At 34.6% G+C, this 19,522-nt stretch overlaps 3 protein-coding genes across 3 annotated transcripts; 1 reads left to right on the forward strand and 2 right to left on the reverse strand.

Moving 5' to 3' along the window:
* Positions 1-630: 630 nt before the first annotated feature.
* LOC140981811 (legumain-like) lies at positions 631-4,840 on the reverse strand. The gene is made up of 9 exons (XM_073448285.1): positions 4,449-4,840; positions 3,524-3,688; positions 2,801-2,957; positions 2,567-2,652; positions 2,043-2,242; positions 1,666-1,714; positions 1,376-1,588; positions 1,020-1,223; positions 631-933 (listed from the first exon to the last, which is right to left on the reverse strand). Exons 1-9 carry the CDS (start codon positions 4,632-4,634, stop codon positions 760-762), a joined length of 1,434 nt encoding a protein of 477 aa, XP_073304386.1. The 5' UTR covers positions 4,635-4,840; the 3' UTR covers positions 631-759.
* Positions 4,841-6,585: 1,745 nt separating this feature from the next.
* LOC140981341 (hsp70-Hsp90 organizing protein 3-like) lies at positions 6,586-11,346 on the forward strand. Its single transcript, XM_073447713.1, has 7 exons — positions 6,586-7,626; positions 9,559-9,847; positions 9,933-10,018; positions 10,105-10,328; positions 10,439-10,505; positions 10,580-10,639; positions 11,023-11,346. The coding sequence occupies exons 1-7, from the start codon at positions 6,721-6,723 to the stop codon at positions 11,134-11,136; spliced, it is 1,746 nt and encodes a 581-aa protein (XP_073303814.1). The 5' UTR covers positions 6,586-6,720; the 3' UTR covers positions 11,137-11,346.
* A 4,090-nt stretch (positions 11,347-15,436) lies between these two features.
* LOC140980804 (21 kDa protein-like) lies at positions 15,437-18,015 on the reverse strand. Its single transcript, XM_073446855.1, has 2 exons — positions 17,849-18,015; positions 15,437-15,980 (listed from the first exon to the last, which is right to left on the reverse strand). Exons 1-2 carry the CDS (start codon positions 18,013-18,015, stop codon positions 15,437-15,439), a joined length of 711 nt encoding a protein of 236 aa, XP_073302956.1.
* Positions 18,016-19,522: the final 1,507 nt, after the last annotated feature.

Below are 19,522 nucleotides of genomic sequence, written 5' to 3' on the forward strand. Positions count from 1 at the left end.
GTCAATTCTTGTTTCTTTCAATAGTTAGAACTGTAAATGACTACAATGTAACAAGATAATTAAAAATTTCTATATCAACAGGAAAAAGAAAATAATAGTGTTACTATACATTCATTTTAATTCCCAGATAAACAATATTTCCAGAAACCAGAACAAGCGAAAGCCTCTCTCATTTATTGAACAATTTGCAGGTTAACAAGTTTCGATGGCTCTAGGAGAACCAGGAGACTTTCCAGTATCGAGCATGAGTGATGGTCCAGCAAAAAAGTTTGAAGCAGTTTGCAGAACAGAAAAGGATTGCATTAAACGGCGACACCCCGAATGTTACAGCAAGAATTGCATACGCGGACATTGTTTTTGCGGATGCAAGCGCTAGAACATTGTGATTAAAACATAGCTCGACTTCTGATGTTTTGCTCGGCCCTTGCATCTAAGCTTTCTATTTTTCTTGGTTCTGCTTTCTTTGGCAAAATTTGCATCGAACAGCAGTGGAGAACAATGAGAGACGGCTGCTTTAAATTTTATCAAGAACTTGTGCTCATATATTTGCCACGGACACTAATGGTCTAGTTTACTACAAACAAGACGACATGATGATTTTTATTTGGTTTAATGATTTCAGGTTTACCATTTAATCTTTTCATCGATATTCTTTAGCCAGACCAGAAATTTGTGCAAGGTCCAATTTAAACAACTCCCAAGTTTATTATGTTACAGGAGAAACTATCCAGTATTAACAGGTGCGAATAATTGCAATGATTAAGCGCTATCTATAGGATTCCATTTCGTGGAATAGTGTCCGCCACAGGCAGCCATACAAGCTTCCTCCATTTTTGCGCTGGAAACCCCGTTATTGCACATATTTGCAAATGCTCGCATGTGTTTCATGCCATACTGAGTCAACGAACCACAATGCGTCTCAAACAAACGGACCTGAGGTGGAAGGAGTCGTTTCAATTGGATTGGGAAAAAAATTCAAGAAACACATGCGCATGCAATACGATGAAAAATTAGCTTACCATTGATTTCAAACACTCCCAGTCATCCACTAGCGGCAAACCACGACCTCTCGTGGAATTCAGAACTGACGGTCCATTTTCTGGACCAAATAAAACTAGGCCAATAATATCTATGCTGCCATCCAACCGTTTTCTGTGCAGTATTGTGTCGGTAATCTGCTTCAGATGTTCCGCCTTCTCTGTAGGGTCTTTTATGATTTTGTACTGCGAAGATAACAGACTCATGTTCAGAAACTAAGCTATAGCTGGTACTCTCTCTATGTATGACTTTAAGGTAAAGAAAATGAATTTTTGAAGCAAAGATTTTTATTCACTACAAGCTCCATCTCGAATATTTATCTAAAAAAAAGGCTTACCCTTTCCCATAAAAACAGAAGATCTGCGTCCCTCTGGTTGACAACATCCATGTGATATTTGGTGTGGTGCATCCTATTTGGTGGAAGGTCCATGGTTGCAGGATCAAAACCTTGAAACCGAGATAGCTTCTCGGGTTTGAAGCTTTTATTTCCGTATTCCATCACATGAGATCCAGCATTGTAGGTATCATGGTTAGACGTTCTGTCCTTCACCTGCATAATTACGATTTTAAAAATTCACATGTTTTCCTCCTCGCATGGAGTTGGCAAGAGTTTGATTCGAACATCACCTGTTGATATTGTTGCTCTATTGTCTCCCTTTTGAGGTTGTGAGTTTCACTGTAGAAAAAATGATTTAGAATGGGTAGAAGTCACTTTCCACCAGTAATACTAATAAGAAATCTCAGCTTTAAAAACTACTCAACCTATATCGATGCACTATATTTATGAAAAATCAAGATATCGCAAATTGCAAATTAAAATCAAGTATCTTAATTTCCCCGATAGAAAAAACACTTTCAATATGCATGGAACCATAAATTCTTTGACGATGTGGAGGAAAGTTCATACAATCAGGGAATTGGCTGTGTAGCTCCACCAAAAATTTGAAATGAAAAAATACAAGGACAATATTTAACAAAACAACTCGGTCATAGAGCAAGAATACCTGTCTTCCATCCAAGCAACACTATACAAATCTCCCAGACATGTGATATATTCTGGAGGTGGAGGAGGATTCATCCCCGGACAATAAGTTCCCCAGCTATTCTCTTCTGCATTTGATGCAGTTGTAACATAGATGTTCAGGTTATCTGGCATCATCCCTTCAAATAAGCTTCCACTCTCGCAAGCTTCAACATATATAACCTACAAATTCATAAAATGTATTTTATGTGCACAGGTCAGTTTATAAGAAGAACCTGACGGGTAAAAATTAGGCCTATTGCTAAATATGACATGGCATGCCATTCAGTGAGATGAAACAAAGACATATAGATTGGAGGGGGTGGGGTGGAGGAGCCTGGCAACTTTCATAAAATTAGAATGATAGTGGCCAAAGCCAAATTTCTGAAATTGTTTTCAAGTTGAGGACCTTCATGTCGGTTCACCTCTAAGGTTAAAGTAATTAAACATATCATTTGTCAACCAGCAATGCTTGAAAAATAAATCCAGAATCGCGAAACCACTTGCCATTTCTTTGTATGTTCCAGATGCATGCTTCTTTTTCAGAACTTCGATAAAATCATTTGCATAAAGGTATGGCATGTTCGGCATTCCTGAAATTACAAATAATCCAGTAATTCTCTCCTGAAAATTAACATAACTTCTTAATACAAACCAGAATTTTACAACAGGTAAAAAGTACACTATTAGTGTCCAGTTAATTTTTTCATTATCAACTGATCAAGCATCGAAATAATTTACCTAGGACTCCTGGGCCACCGTGATCAGAGTAGTATATGAATATTCTGTCATCAGGTTTAGTGTTGACAACTTTTCCGCTTCCACCTTTTACAGCACTCTTGTCTCCAAGTATTACAGCATATAAGTTCTCAGCCGTAACTTGGTCACCAGTGTAATCCTAGAATAAGCAGCCGCCAAGGTATATTTAGTATACAATTGTCAACTTGGTAATGTCATAGCTTAGATTAAAAACTAACTCCCAACAACGACTAAAATTTTTTCACCTCCACCCTGTCTGAATAATCTAAAGGGTTGTTTTCCTCAACTTCATAAATTTATCCAGAACCAGATTATTTCAACAGTAGTCTGTTACAAGTTCTTCTGTCTATCCCCACATATTACAAAGCAGAAACATACATTTCAATAACTTTTGCCTGACACAGAAACAAAGGAGTAGATCGAGAACTAATCAGAAGCTTGAAATATTATGCTAGAGTGCTATATACTTATAATTCCCAAAACCACTCGCAAAAACTAATAAATTAGACCAATAACGGTTCCAAACAAAACAATAGCCATTTCTTAGACCTATGATAGTTCCAAATCAAACAATAGCATGATATCCGCGATACAACAACATTTCTCAACTGTAGTAACAAGATTACTCATCAATATATATAAAATGAACTTAACCAACAAGCAAAAATGCAAGAGCAAATTTCCTTTCGTGCAAATTCAGAATACCTTCGGAACGCCTTCATAGACATCCCCACCGGTCGGATGGTTAATTATAACTCCTTTCCTTGGATTTAAATCATTATTTGCAATATCATCATACATGAAAACTATAATGTTCTCATCTTTTAGACCACCTCTTTTCAGTATCTGGAATGCATGACATATATCAGCCTGCATCATCAAAAGCACGAAGTTACAAATCAGAGAGTAAAATTTTTGATACGACAACACTCTGGTCCTACAAATGTTATAATCCAAGATCAAGTGTTTGACTCCATGAGTCGTAAATTACTGCAATAGGGACCATTTGCTAGCAAGAATGGTCCCCATAGAGAGCGTCTCGTGGCAGTTGAACTGCTATACACACTCTCGAACGGTTGAAGTTATTTATACCAACTAATTAACATAGCCAAGTGTCCAAAGTTTTAAAATCAAATGCCAACTCCAACTTTTTCTATTAAATACGTCGTGGATGGCCACTGACTGAATACACCTCCACCGTACAAGTTCATGTCTTGGATATTAGTTCCAGATATAATTCTCCTTTTCCCTCCAAGATGAAATTCACCGGGCATAAATTTATACAAGCAATCAAATAACCAACCTAAAATTCTGAGGATTTAAAACCAAATTATGACTACTTTGACCAAAACACAAGGGAGGAAAACTCAGAAGACTGTTATGGCAATATCCCTTTTACTGTTTAAAACATAAAATCTTTTTACACGATTTTTGAATTTAATGAATCGATCAGAAGTTGAGGTGATTTAAAATCAACTCAAAATTTTTAATTTGAAATATTATGAACAACCTTGATGAAGGCGAACTAGAGAACGAAAGCCACAAAATATGACCACCACATATTAATCTAACACCACTTGGCATATAATCAATGTCAATAAATTGATAGACCTTGGAATCAAAACTTCACCTGATGCCGATAATTCCCATACCCACTTGAACCCGCCACCAGCACCGCCCATCTCGTAACTCCCTCCACCGGCGAACGAATTATTGGGTCCCATGGGTGTTGCCGCCTTCTTCCTCTGACTTCGAAAGGCAGCGTCAGGACCAGAATCATCAGCACAAGAATCGAAGTAAAACGAGAAAAGGCCATCTTTGAAACGCAGTACACATTCTTCAGCTAGCGTGCCTACTGTTTATATGGAAGGTGGTGTGCAGCCATGCAAAGCTGAAGAGTGACACCTGGTGGGAAGAATGGTAGGTGGGCCCGCAACTGGAGATCGGGTAACATGTGGACGTGCACCGGTCCGGAGATTGAAATCAATCATTAAAGTTGCCATAGGTGCTTCCGGGGTTTTAACTGACTGAATCGTGTGCGGTTTTAGCTGTTTTTTCTTTAGGACCATTTTTCTGCTTTCACTTTTATAATTTATCGATTTCTTAAATATTTTTGCATTCGTAGACTAGGTTTTAAATACTGTTACAGCAAAATACAACCCTAACTTATGTTATCGAATAGATCTCTTCTGAGACGGTCTGATGAATCTTTATTTATGAAACGAGTCAATTATTCACAATAAAAAGTAATACTCTTAAGATAAAAAATAATAGTTTTTCATGGATGACCCAAATAAGATATCCGGCTCACAAAATACGACCCGTGAAACCATCTCACATATGTTTTTGTCTATGTTATCGTAGCATTCAACCTCTCGAAACCCTTTTTTTTAAATAAAAATAATCAATAGTGCTGATTCAAACATAGATAAGAACGTGTTATGTTTTTTTCCAATTGACATAAGCTTCGACCAGTCTCATCAAAATAAACGCCCACGTATTTCATTTGTGGCATAGGTGGTCGTCCCTGGATTTTAAAGTTTCTAGAATGGCTGACCACTCTTTTTCAATATCAATTTGCTTCTCAGTGCATCCTCGTCTTTTGGGCCGATTAGTATGGCGTGGGGAATGCAAAATCTTAAATACGATAGCATAATTGTCATTTAAAAAAAATTAGAGATAAAAATTATTATTATTCATTATGGTAATTGGGCCACAAAACGCAATATCATTTGGATTGGGCCCATCACACTCAACCCACAAACCATTTGGATCGGGCCAATCGGTTGGAACAATTTAGTTACAGGAGTTTCAACTTTCTCAGATTGTTTCTTTTGAGCATGGATGATAACGAGATTTGATTAAGAGAATAATAATAAGAAAAATATATTAAATTTCGCAAAAATTACATCAAGGAGGAAATAACATAATATTATATATAATTTATCTCAATACCATTATTCTACAAAATTAAATCAATTCTATATTAATAATTTTTTTCGTTGATTCAATTATTATAATTCAACAAAAACATAGAAGAATTAATAAAAATATATGTATAAAAAAATTATATATATGAATTATAATATATATTTATATTTATTATATAATATATATTTATATTTATTATAATATAATTTATTTGGATATCGGATAAGGAGTAGGATTCAACCAAACTTGTCTAGTCTCCAAACCAAAAAATTCTCGAGTAAGTCTCTTATGAGATGGTCTCACGAATTTTTATTTGTGATACAGGTCAACCCTACTGATATTCACAATAAAAAGTAATACTTTTACCATCTTAGCATAAAAAATAATACTTTTTAATGGATGACCCAAATAAAATATTTGACCCACGAAATTAATCTGTGAGATCATCTCACAAGAATTTTTGTGAAAATTCTCATACTCGATTATAATTAGATGCTAAAATTTTCCTCTTTGTTTCCAAAAATATATATACATTTCCGATAAATTTTTATTATTTTATTTATTTTATTTACAAAAATAATGTGACAACAGTCTCGATCTTTCTAGAAACTCTCCATTGAAACCTCTAGGCTCTGGCAACTGCACCTTCTTTATTTTTCCTCCTCCATTTATCTGTTATCATCGTAGACCGGATCTTGCTTATATGAGCACTAATTTCATTTCATCTCAACGAGTAAGATCTCGTCACACATACAACTTTCAAAAAAAAATTAGGTCCTAAATATATATGATAAATCTTAGCCATTCATCCTGTCAGGCAGAAAATATCAACATAGATGGGATTAAATAAACCTCGTAAACCCTAATAATCTTCTTCAATCAAACGCTTCTCGTAATCTGTCTATCATCATAAACCCTAATAGTCTTCACACAATCAATATTCATCTTTCGCTTAATTCTTGAAACCGTTCATGGCTGACGAAGCCAAGGCCAAAGGGAATGCGGCTTTCTCTGCCGGAAACTTCACCCACGCCGTCATGCATTTCACTAAAGCCATCAAGTTGTCCCCCACCAACTACGTTCTATACTCCAATCGATCTGCCGCCTTCGCGTCCCTCAACAATTTCTCCGAGGCCCTTTCCGATGCTCAGAAGACCGTCGAGCTTAAGCCTGAATGGAGCAAAGGCTATTCTCGTCTAGGTGCGGCGCACATGGGGCTTCACAACTATGAAGATGCTTTATCCGCTTACAAGAAGGGTCTCGAGATCGATCCCAGCAACGAAGCACTGAAATCGGGATTGTCCGATGCCGAGAGGGCCTCTTTTAGGGCCTCAATGCCTAGGACGGGTCCGGGAGCTAGCCCTTTCGACGATGCTTTCGGTCCGGAGATGTGGGTGAGGCTAGCGAGCGACCCTAATACACGGGGTTTTCTTCAACAACCAGATTTCGTGAAGATGATGCAGGATCTTCAGAAGAACCCCAATAATCTCAATTTGTACTTGAAAGACCAGAGGGTTATGGAAGCTTTGGGGCCTTTGTTGAATTTGAAGTTCCAAACAAGGTCGCCGGAGGAGAATGCGAAGATGCAGTCGGATGCAGATTCCGCATCATCTACTGCTGGTGGGTCAACTGAGTGGAAGAGGCCCAAACCCGAGCCCGTGCCTGAACCCGAAACTGTCCCAATGGAGATTCAGGAGGAGAAGCAGAAAAAGGAGATTAAGGCTCTGGCCCAGAAAGAGAAGGATAATGGAAATGCTGCATATAAGAAGAAGGATTTTGAGACCGCGATTCAGCATTACTCTAAGGCCATTGATCTCGACGATGAGGACATATCATTTTTAACTAATCGTGCAGCTGTATATTTGGAGACGGGCAAGGTAAATTAAATTATTCCCTAATTGGTTTGTTTCTTAATGATATTTTTCTTATGATGTCTAGTAATTTGGCGGTCAATTTTCTCGTGGTAGTGTGATCCCAGTATAAGACGTGGAGCAAATTGTTTAATGAATGGATATCATAGGTTAAGCTAAAAATAAGAACTATAGTTCCAGTAAATTACCGGGTTAGCTATGTCTAGTAATTCTTTTGGAAATTTCGGCGCAATCCAATTATTGTAACTCAGGATGTATGAACTTTTAGAAAATCATGTTAGATAGAAAACTGGACATGTAACATCCTCCCCTCCCACCCCTGTAGCTATTGCATCATCGACACATGATGTAACTTTCATTAAAATGTGGAGACCCACATGATCGACGATGTTGGGATACAGGCATAGTTATTCCCGGTGGAAGATAGACTAATTCCATTTCTTAGATGTTAAACATTAAATTGGGTATTAACATTAGGAAAGTGGTGACTTTTTTTGTAGCGAAATTTGGGTAAAAATGTGATTTACTCTACAAACTTTAGTGATAATGCCGTGTTTTGAAGTTGAATTATGTCAATATGCAATCATTTAGGTGTTTCCAGATATTTAATTAATTCTACCTGCTAGAGCTGCTAAGCGTGTCTTTATTAGAGTGATTTGAGATTGTAAAATGTGCATGCTGTGTAAAGCACCGAACTAATTAATCTGTATTTAACGATTTGACGAGCCTAAGATATTATCACATGGATTAATTGACCTATTAGGGGCATAATATTATTTAATTCTCATATGATGTTTCTGAAATGTGTGTTCACTTGCTTCTTGTGCCCATGCTTGGGCTATATGAATTGATCGCTTTTATGTTCGTTTTACGATGTTAGTAGTTTAGAAAATATAACTTTTCGAGTGTTGTGCAGTGTCTTCTTTGAGATTATAAGTTTGTAAGTCGGCTAATTTCAGAGAACTGGCTGTTAGTCTGTTACATATGAAGGTGCTTACGGGTGAATGTGTTATTTAATATGGTTTCTTTCAGATTTATTCTTTTTGCGGCTAAAAATTTAAAATAAGTTTGCATTCTTCTGATTTTAAAGAAAAACATGATTATGAATTTATGTGGTGGCAACATTACTCTCAGTTACAAAGAACAGCTTCACTGGGTTGACTGCAGTATACTCCTTGTGATGTATAAAAAATCTGAAAACCCTCCAATGATGAATAGATTTACGTTTAAAACGAAATGCCATAGCTTTGTATCAACTCAAATTATTTTTAAATTATTGTTGATTTATTGTTTACATTTTGTACGGAGTATTAGTCTTTTAATAATTCACTAGGGCCAGTGTTGTTGTCTATCATTTCTCATATTGCATGGGAGGCATCTTTGCAGTGCTCTATAAAGTGATAGGCGGTAGTCGGACGATCATCCACCTGCTAGCGTCTATTATTTTATTTTTAGCTGAATATATAATTTTTATTGTTTATCTTCATATTTCACCAATAATTTCTTTGTATCAAATTCTAACTCAAATTTAATGGCATATCATCATCTTTATCCTATACAAATTGATCAAAAATATGTTAAATAATATTTTCTAAAAAATAAAAAAAAAGTTCTATGTATTACATTAGGCAGCTGCATAGGCGCATTTAAAAATCGGGACGGTGGGCAACCGTTTAGCGCCTGGTCTAGGCGGCGTCTTTTAGAGCAATGCTTGTTTGTATGTTTAATGTATGTTTAATGTATGTTTAATGTTATCCACAGTGTTTTCTCTGCTTTGTTAAGGTGAAACGGGGGTGAATTTTGTCATTTTGCCCGAAGCCAGCCAAATTTTCGACTGTGTTTCTCCATACTGACCTATTACTGCAAGTAAAATAACATATTTGCTACTATTGTGTATTGGATTTGAAGCTTGATGTCTTCGTTTTTCTATTGATTCAGTACGCGGACTGCATTAAAGATTGTGACAAAGCTGTTGAAAGGGGCAGAGAACTCAGATCAGATTTCAAGATCATAGCTAGGGCTTTGACTAGGAAAGGAACCGCCTTGTTGAAGATGAGCAAAACTTCGAAAGATTTTGACATTGCCATTGAGACTTTCCAGAAATCCCTCACCGAACATCGAAATCCCGACACTCTGATGAAACTCAACGATGCTGAGAAGGCAAAAAAAGAACTAGAGCAACAAGAATACTTTGATCCACAAATAGCTGATGAGGAGCGTGAAAAAGGTAGTGCAGCCTTTTCTGCTCATCTAATATAATCGAATCTCATCATACAATAGATGTTAGACAATTTTTTATCGTTCAATTGTAGGTAATCAGTTCTTCAAAGAGCAGAAATACCCTGATGCTGTCAGGCACTATACTGAAGCGATAAAAAGGAACCCAAAGGATCCGAAGGTTTGTTAGACTCGGGGTTATAAGCCTGTTTGTGCAAATACAACTTCCTAGAAGTTTGTATCATTTTTGAATTGTTGAATTTGCAGTCATATAGCAATAGGGCTGCTTGTTATACAAAACTTGGGGCAATGCCTGAGGGACTCAAAGATGCTGAAAAATGCATTGAGCTCGATCCAACTTTTTCAAAAGGTTACACCAGAAAAGGGGCCATCCAGTTTTTCATGAAAGAGTACCAGAAGGCATTGGAAACATATCAGGAGGGTTTGAAGCATGATCCTCGAAATCAGGAATTGCTTGATGGTATCAAGAGGTAGTTTGATTTATTGCTTCTTTTTGTTTATGTTTCAACGCAGGCTGCAGTTATAAGTGGTTTTAATTCCTATAGCGTAATTATTTGGAGCCCATCGTGTTTTCTTGCAGATGTGTGGAGCAGATAAACAAGGGTAGTCGTGGAGATTTGACCCCGGAGGAATTGAAGGAGAGACAGGTCAAACACACTTTCCTTTTGGCATTCTTGCGATCTAGCTATGACTACATGTATTTATGTGCTCTATTTTGCAGGCTAAGGGAATGCAGGACCCAGAAATTCAAAACATTTTGACAGATCCAGTAATGAGACAGGTATGATTGAAAAGATTCTTGATGCATGTATTGTTTTGTAATTTGAAGTTTCTTTTGTTTGCTGCACCCCTCATCATTAGATTATGCATATCTTATGGATATGTCTGGTACTCCTCATGATCAAATGGTGGTGAATGCATTTGTTGGGTATCGCTGTGATAGGTCATAAAGTGATTTTGGCATAATTTTCTCTAGCACTTCTTGACCCCGTTTCTAGTTTCATTAGTCATGATAATGATGACACCTCTTGAGGTTGGGTTTCTCAGCCATACCTGCGGTTTGGTTAATTTATTGACATATCTCAAGGTTAGCTTTAACCTTTGTTATTATTCAAACATAGAGTATTGATTGTCGCTGTTGTGCTTCTCGTGCTGAAATAACAGGTCCTAGTGGACTTGCAAGAGAATCCAAAGGCATCACAGGAACACATGAAGAACCCTCTGGTGATGGACAAGATACAGAAGCTAATCAATGCAGGAATCGTCCAAGTCAAATAAGCAAAGCACAACAGGATGCGGAGGAAAGGCAGTAATTAGATATCTCTGTATGGGAATTAATGTGACCTGCCTCATTTTTGTAGTTTTGTGATATTTTGATCAATGTGTGTAGTGGCCCTTATAATAGGTGTTTTTGTCTTTTGGAGCTTGTACGACAGAGTTGCTACTCAAAACCGATTAAGTTCAATCGAGATATTTCCTTCTGAATTATTTTGTCGTTCATTCTTTAGTGAAGTCATTCTAGATTTTTGAAGTTATCGAATATTTTGATGGAAAACTTTCCATTGATGTTGGTGTGGTGGTATTTTTTATGTATCGATCGATTTTCTGTTGGAGCCATTTCATGAGAAGAACTTTGGTCTGACCGTGGCTAATTTCTTCATTTGTGCATGAGGTGATGGAGACGATAGTTTATTGTTACGATAATTTGCAAAAAGTTGAAACGAAACACCCCAGGATAATTGGCTTGCTTCCACATTTCCTGGTTGGCTTTTTGCTTGTTTATTGCCGTGGACTTTTGGTTATGATCTGTTAAGATTTTGCGTACATATCAATTATGCATCGGTTAATTAACTGAGACCAGCTTGTTCATTGTTTGTCATTATAGTTTTTTAGTAACTGTTCGTTTGTATAATTTTCGAAGACAGTCAATTTCGTTCTTTGTTAATAGCTTTTTGGGAGCAAAACAATTAACGAAGCAATGCAAAGCAAAGGGAGATGAGAAGCTTTGTTTGGTAATACTCATGTTGTCACTCGTTTTCTACATGTAATTTTTTCTTAACCTTTATGTTTGTCTCCTCGCCGTGAATTCATTTCAAACTGACTTCAATGACTAAAGATTAAAATGTATTGTTTTCGTTTAAAGAATCTTCAAATTGAAATTAGTGAAATCAAAAGTCACGGATTTAAATTCACAAAATAATCAATGTTTTTGTATGAATGATTTTCATTTAAGTGAAAAGCTTTCATTTGAAATATATTTCAGATGAATGTTATTTTTGTTACGATATAATGCTTACTACGAAGTCAAAAGTTATAACTGTTAGTCAAGACGTAAATTTATTTTCTTATACTCGTGGCAACATAGAGTGCACTTTACTTGATGATAATTATTCGGGCTGTTAGGTCCATTGAGTTTGGGGAGGTACATTTTTATTTGTTGGTGTTGTCTCACATTTCTTAGTGATCAGTCTTACACTTTTCCTATCATCAGTTATGTTCCCGGCAGTGACAATATTGTCCGTTAAGATATCCGTCAATCTTTTATGTCCTACCTAGCATATCAGGTCACGTGCTAATTGCTCGAGCTGTTAAGCCCATGAGTCCGGAGAGGTACATGTCTATCTATAGGTGTTGTCTAATATATCTTAGAGATTAGTCATACCATTTCTCTACCGTCCTCCCTATTCCCAATAGAGACAATATTATCTGTTATGATATGATGTATCTCTTTTATGACTCACATAGCCAAACAGATCAAGCAAGGCAATGTCAGCAATTTGACGTACGAGAACTTTTCAGGATGCCGTCCATCTCAGTATTACTTCCACGCTTAACCCAAGTTTCCTCCCCAAGAAGTATAGAAATATGTTTATTGGGAGATGAACTCATGACATCGCTCTGATGTCAATTGTTAGTATCAAGTACTTACATTTAGGCCGAAAGCTATAGTTGTTATCTAAGTTGCAACTTTATTTCTTTATACTCGTGGTAGCGCGGAGCATAGTACACTTACTTGAGTTCTAATGAGTCGCCTATTAGACAAACAATTCAATGACATAAATTTATGGCTTCAAGTCTCTCAATTCAGATATACAACAAAGTAAATTTAAAATTAAGGATATAAATTTCAAACCCATCAAATTTTTCCTTGCAGCCTTATGATATATATTTTTTTTTTCCAATTTCATAGTTTTACTTTTTTCGATATTATACTATATTTAATATTTTGGTCGTAATAAAAAAAATAATTGATGTGACGTCACTTTTCCACTCGTCCCACTTTTATTACGTTGTTTTACTGTAGGTAAAATCGATAAATTGGTCCTATAAGTTTGACACTTTTGGTTTTTGATCCGATATCTTTGTCATATTTGACTTACGTCCGATATCTTTCCATTAGTTAGACATTTGAATTTTTTTTACCCAATTTTCATCACAGTTGTTAAAATAGCATTTTTACTTAGAGACTTGAAAACTTTGAATTGCAGATTTTGTCATATCACACATAATATAGAATTTAACATAGACATCAACTTTAATTGGAGGGAAAGTAAGCACTTCTCCCTTCCCATACCCATCGACATTTATGTGGAGGGAGAAATAAGTCTTTTTTCCTCTAAAAAATCCTCAATTTTCTGATATATATAAGAGAAGTTATTTTTGCAAGAAATGTGGATTCGATCTTTTCGTCGATTCCCCAAATGACTCCCTCTTCTCTGCCTTTTCTAAGAAATTATCTAATAATCCAAACAGAAAAAAAAATGAAAATCAGTCATATGATCCAACAAGTAAAACTTCAAATTTTGATTGTCCTTTTCAGTATTTTTCTTGTAAACTTCGAGCATAACCAATTTTCATTTCAAGTCAAGAATTATCATCGATATACGACGGATTGGTCTACGATACATTGGTGGATAATCCAATGTGAAACAATCACTCACCACTCTGCCATAGATAGTAACATGTTTTACCAAATAAATTAATATAAGACTATAAAAATCAAAGCACAAGAAAGCTGTAAAATCAAAAAATTGAAAATTAAGGCATTTGCCTTCCAATTTTGGCAGCCACGGAACATTCGACTTGGATAATGAATTGTCCAAGAAACCCTCAATTGTGCTATTTTTTTCACATTTACGGAACAATATTCATCCATCAGAAATAGATGACGATGTAATCTCATGTAAAATAACTTTTCTTCTAAGAAATTTAGGGATTTGTTGAAAGAAAATTAGAGTTTTGCTTTATCTAAATAAGAACTGATGCCAATGGATATGGAGAGAAGATATGATGTTTATGTTAAATTCTACATTATATGATGTGACAATACCACAATTCAAAGTTTACAAGTCATTAAGAAAAAAATGACAATTCAACAACGGTATTTGAAATTAGGTAAAAAAAATATTTAAATAATGGAAAGATATCAGACATAAATAAAAAAAATGACAATAATTCCAAACCAAAAACTAAAAATAACAAACTTATAAGATTGATTTATCAATTTTCATATGCTATATATATTATTTGGATATACTTGGTGTAATGGTGTAACACCATATGATTTTACTTTTCTACACCATTTTAATCATTTTACACATTTAGTTTATTTAAAATTTGCTAATTCAATTTTAAAGAACTTCATCAAATTAAAATCGTGAAACTTGTGATTGTGATTTTAATTTTTAGACTCAAAATTTATTTCTTTATAAAAAGAAAATATTATACAAACATATATCACGTGCACAAAAAAAAACTAGTATCAATTAAATATCTCCATTTAAATTATACATTGGCATTACACTTAAATCATATATACAATTTAATGTTGATATTTAATTGGGATAATGTTAGATGTAAATTTCCAAGTTAATGTTTGATTTTAATTATATATTTATTTTTAAAAAAATAAGCATATCAAAATAAAAAGGCATATAAAACCAAAAAAAAAAAAAAAAAAAAAAAAAAAAAAAGAAGTAAAAACTTGTGAGGAGAGTGTTCTAAAAATAGTTAAATTATTAAATAAAAAATGAAGCTCGACGTTATTAAAAGATTAACAAGTTATTAGTTTTATAATTAATTTTTTTAACATCGTTATAATTATATACATATAATTTTTTTTTACATATGAACAAATATTGAAAAATAGTAAAAGAAAACTTCTTGCTATATTATTTTAACACACAAAATAAATATTTAAGTGTACTTTTTGCCAATTAATAAGATAAAGAGTAAAAAATATACACATAATGAAGTATTACACTTTATATTCTTTCTTGTTAATTTACGTGACAAGTTTTAGTTTCTTCACGTCTCCTATTTGTGAAAAAGATGATAAATACTACCTCCAATATCCACAGAAAAAATTATTATTATTATTAATAAACAGCAATACACCTGCAGACAGTATTCTCAGTTCGATTCTATCTTAAATTATATATCATTTTTTTTTGAAGAGATATAACGACATATTTTACACATGTATTATTGATTTACACGCCTCCATTTCTTTTACTAGTTATTTCAAAATACGAACCAAAAAAAGGAAAAGAAATCATTGGACTTAAATGATAGCATTTCAAACTCTAGCAGCGTATCTATTGATGAAGGCCAAAGCAACACTCGCCAGACGAGCAATTCTTAGGATCAATCCTCGTACCACAATTTTCATCTTCCCATTGACATTAAAATCATCGATGCACGTGTCATCATCGGTTAGAGCAGCACTAACCCATGTTTGAACATCATTCATTTGAAGCACAAAATTGTATCCCGTTTCAGTATGATTCAATCTGCTCAAGGATCTGTGAAGTTCATACACCGAGTCACCCACCACTTCCACGCACTCTAACAAAGAAGCAACTTCTCGAGGTTTCAACCTCCCATGGCTTCTTTCCATATTCTTCAATAACTTTAGTGCCGAGCTCGTACTGTTGAGCACCACGGAAAGCGCGGTGAGGGCTAATGTTCTAGGGTTGGATTTAACTATCGCTTCATATCTTGAAAGAGATTCGTAACAAAAATTTGGGTAGAGTGTTGTTGCACATGACTTCTTTATGTATCCAAGAGTGTTTGAATTTGTAGGAGAGGATCTCAGGGGATGGCATACAACCCTATTATAGCTGATACAGAAAAATATAAGAATCTGGACAATCATTAAAAGATTGTGAGAATAAAAGAATTTGTTTTTCATTATAGTCTTGTTATCTTTTTTCTTTGGGAGAAGTGTAATATTTTTGGTGTGATTTGAGAGAATATATAGGATGGAAATTAAGGTTCTTTAGTTTATTTGAGAGGTATGGATATTATTTGTCGCCTTTCTTGTGCAATTCTTGTCAATTTGTAGTTGTTTAGATAAGAACTACACTGGTTAAACTCCATCCCTAAAACTGATAATACAATAGAAAATCGCAAGGTGACAAAGATTTAACATCCATGTACTAAATTAAGTCGTGACGACTCTGCTGGTTGGCAACTATATCTGTCTTGTGTTTGAATCAGAACTCATGGTGCAACAACATAAAGTTTAATTGTTTTAATCAAAAATTAAAATGGATTTGCAATATAATTAAGAATTCCTAATTTAAACCAGTATAATTTTAGTTTACATATTTTAAGTTTTAATCTTGTAACTTTTCACTTTTTGGTTTGCATCAGATAACTTGATTTTTTTTTAAATTTTGGTCCTTAATATTTCGTTCGAAAGCACTAAATTCACAAAATATTGTTTATTTGACACTTATACTCTCTTATATATCCCATGTGGCGACAACACACATTAAGATCTATCTAAACAAAAATACAGAAAAATGAGAACTTTTTTCCTCACATTTTGAAATATTGAATGTCGTTTTGACTTATTTTCTTCTTTGTTTTTGTTTAAATATATCTTAGTGATGAAATATAGGTTCAAATAATTTATCGACTAATGGGAAAAAAATTTTAAACTATTATATGAAAACCAAATATTAATACTAAATTACAAGATTAAAACTAAAATTTCAATATCTGTTTGAGATCATTGCTTTCACAAGTAAACAAGAAGGAGAGCCTTGTCATCGATGTGATAATGGGGTGATGTTTAAAAATTTAATGGGACAGGATGTCGCACAATATGATTTTTCTTTTTCACGTAATTATATTACGTAAGCTAGTGGAACCGTCTAATTAGGAGGACTATAATATAACAGTTATCTTCAATAATTGTAAAATAATTCAATTACTTCTTCTCTTTTCCAAGTCACCATCCAAAGAACATAATATATAATCTGATATAAGAAGGTTTTACGGATCTATAATTGTGAGACGGATTAATTCGATTCATAATTGTCATGAATGATAATGTTTTTGGCATAAAAAGTAATATTATTAAAGAGTTCGGTCGGGTCAAATATAGACATCACAAAATTGATTCATGAGATCGTCTCACATGATTTTTTGTGAATGAGATTATATTATATTCCATCCTTTTGTTTAATTTCATCCTTGAATAAAAAATAATAGCAACTTGATTAGTATCAGTGTGATACCCCTGGAGATATCTTGGAGGTACCCGGGTCATCTTTAGCCCGGATTCTAGGAAGTCAGGAAGCCAAGGAAGCGGGGAAAGGAGCCAGCCCAGATGAACATTTGGATACCCCAGGACCAGGGAAGTTGAGCAAATCGTCCAGTGCTAGGCTGGGCTCTCAGCTGAACCCGAGTAGTGTGATCTCAGGTAATATAATTAGTAGGCAGTACTCCACGTTAAGATCATCGACTCGGTGCAGTGGTGATACCCCCGGAGATATCTGGGTCATCTCTAGCCCGGGTTCTAGGAAGCCAGGGAAGCGAGGAAAAGAGCCAGTCCAAATGAACTTTTGGATATCGCAAGGACAAGAGAAGTTGAGCAAATCGTTTCGTCTCCAAAAAGGTTGCACTCTCAGCTGAACCCAAGCACCGTGAGCTCGGGTGGTATAATTAGTATGCAGTACTCCACGTTACGATCATCCACCCGAGCACTCTGGTACAAGTGTCACTTCTGGGCCCACATGTATGGGACTCCATGTCTAGATAATCATTGACAGGTCTTTCAGCGCACGTAGGAGTGATGTGACTAAGATAAAAGTAGTATGAGTTGTCAGATTTGACAGTATCAAGGAACATGGCATAAGTGACCATCTCGCCATGAATAGCAACTCTGCACTGAAAACAAAATCATTATTGACTTTTATCTTATAAATATTAGGTTTGCTTGACATTAATGTATTTGGATATTCTTACACAAAAGAACATACATTATCCTTATACTTTCCTTCGCGTAAACAGTGGACTGACTTGAGCTTCGAGTGACCACGCCGGAAATCTTTGTGGCGCGCGATTAACTATCTTTGCTTTCTTAAGTGTGCAGATTCTTCGTCTCAGGTATTGGTCATCCCAGCTCCAATGTAAATCTTCAATCGATATCTCAGTGCTTTGTNTTTTTTTTTTTTTTTTTTATGATAAAATAGAATTTTATGTGGATAGCAGGAAAAAAAAAAAGCTTGCCCTCGTCAACAAAAGAATTATATATTCCTATAAATCTTAAAAATAAAATCTTGATAACAATCCTTTTGGCTGTTTTTGGTAGAATATAAACTTATGTGAGATTGACACCTCTGAGACAGAATTGAAATAAATGGAGTCTTGTAGCTATACTCTGTGACGTAGATAAATTATGTCGACGTGATTAATTTGCGGAGGAAAAGATAAGACAGAATTGATACATGCACTTGTGGTTCCTATTTTTCCAAAAATTCCTTCGATTTTTAACGAAATTAAGTATTATTTACAGTCCAGCCACCTAAACTTTGATTCCACTTGAATAAAAATCAGTACCTCTAAAGACAATGAATTTTTTGTTATTTTTATTTCACCCTGTGTGCATTAGGACCACGTATTGTACGTATTTAATTTAATTTAATTTGTTTGAAATTTTTTTTTTTGAGTTATAAAAGATTAGGTTTGTTACTACTCAATATGAGTAAGATTGATGAACCACAAATTTTAAGCACTTTTTTTTTATCTAGTAAAAGCTTTTGAAATATTAAATAAATGCTACGTGTATTTAGTAATTGCATCTAGGTTGAAAATAATATTCTAAGTGTCAATTCTTCTTATTTTTAAGATAATTGATCAAAATATATTCATGTATTTTCTCTATTCGATTTTACGCTACCGATTGATTTCTTTTTTTCCACTCCTGTCGTATCTCATTACTGACCCCACAACAATTGAGCAAAATAATAGAAATTTAAATTGCTTTCTTAATTGTGAAGTAGATGACGATTTTTTGAATCACAACTACTGTCCATGATTAAACAATATGAATAACACAAATTAATTAAATAAAACATATTAATAGAATAGAAGAAACTATAGAAATATTTTATTTTTTCACATAATTTTTTTTCATATAAGAGTGTTATAAAAATTTCTGATAAATTCATTTGAGAGGGGGTAGGGATGGCAACTTTCTCCACGAATTTGGAGCCCCGTTTCGGGTTTTTTCGTGTTTGGGTTCGGGTTCGGGGATTTTTTTAAATACCCGATGTAGTTCGGGACGGGTATGGGATTACTATCCTCATCTCCGAACTCACCCCGAAAATAATATCAATAATAAAATAATAGTATTATTAGTATTAATAAT

Source organism: Primulina huaijiensis, chromosome 7 (genome assembly GCF_012295235.1).
Source record: "Primulina huaijiensis isolate GDHJ02 chromosome 7, ASM1229523v2, whole genome shotgun sequence".
In the NCBI taxonomy this organism is placed as follows: Eukaryota; Viridiplantae; Streptophyta; class Magnoliopsida; order Lamiales; family Gesneriaceae; genus Primulina; species Primulina huaijiensis.

Coding starts and splice junctions, on each gene's coding strand:
- LOC140981341 (XM_073447713.1), top strand. CDS start 6,721: ATGGCTGACGAAGCCAAGGCCAAAGGGAATGCGGCTTTCTCTGCCGGA. Junction 10,019..10,104: donor GGAACCCAAAGGATCCGAAG/GTTTGTTAGACT, acceptor TTGAATTTGCAG/TCATATAGCAATAGGGCTGC. Junction 10,640..11,022: donor CAGATCCAGTAATGAGACAG/GTATGATTGAAA, acceptor CTGAAATAACAG/GTCCTAGTGGACTTGCAAGA.
- LOC140980804 (XM_073446855.1), bottom strand. CDS start 18,015: ATGGTCACTTATGCCATGTTCCTTGATACTGTCAAATCTGACAACTCA. Junction 15,981..17,848: donor ACTTGTACCAGAGTGCTCGG/GTGGATGATCGT, acceptor TTTCTGTATCAG/CTATAATAGGGTTGTATGCC.
- LOC140981811 (XM_073448285.1), bottom strand. CDS start 4,634: ATGGCCTTTTCTCGTTTTACTTCGATTCTTGTGCTGATGATTCTGGTC. Junction 1,715..2,042: donor GTTGCTTGGATGGAAGACAG/GTATTCTTGCTC, acceptor TTTTTTCTACAG/TGAAACTCACAACCTCAAAA. Junction 1,589..1,665: donor TAGAGCAACAATATCAACAG/GTGATGTTCGAA, acceptor GTAATTATGCAG/GTGAAGGACAGAACGTCTAA.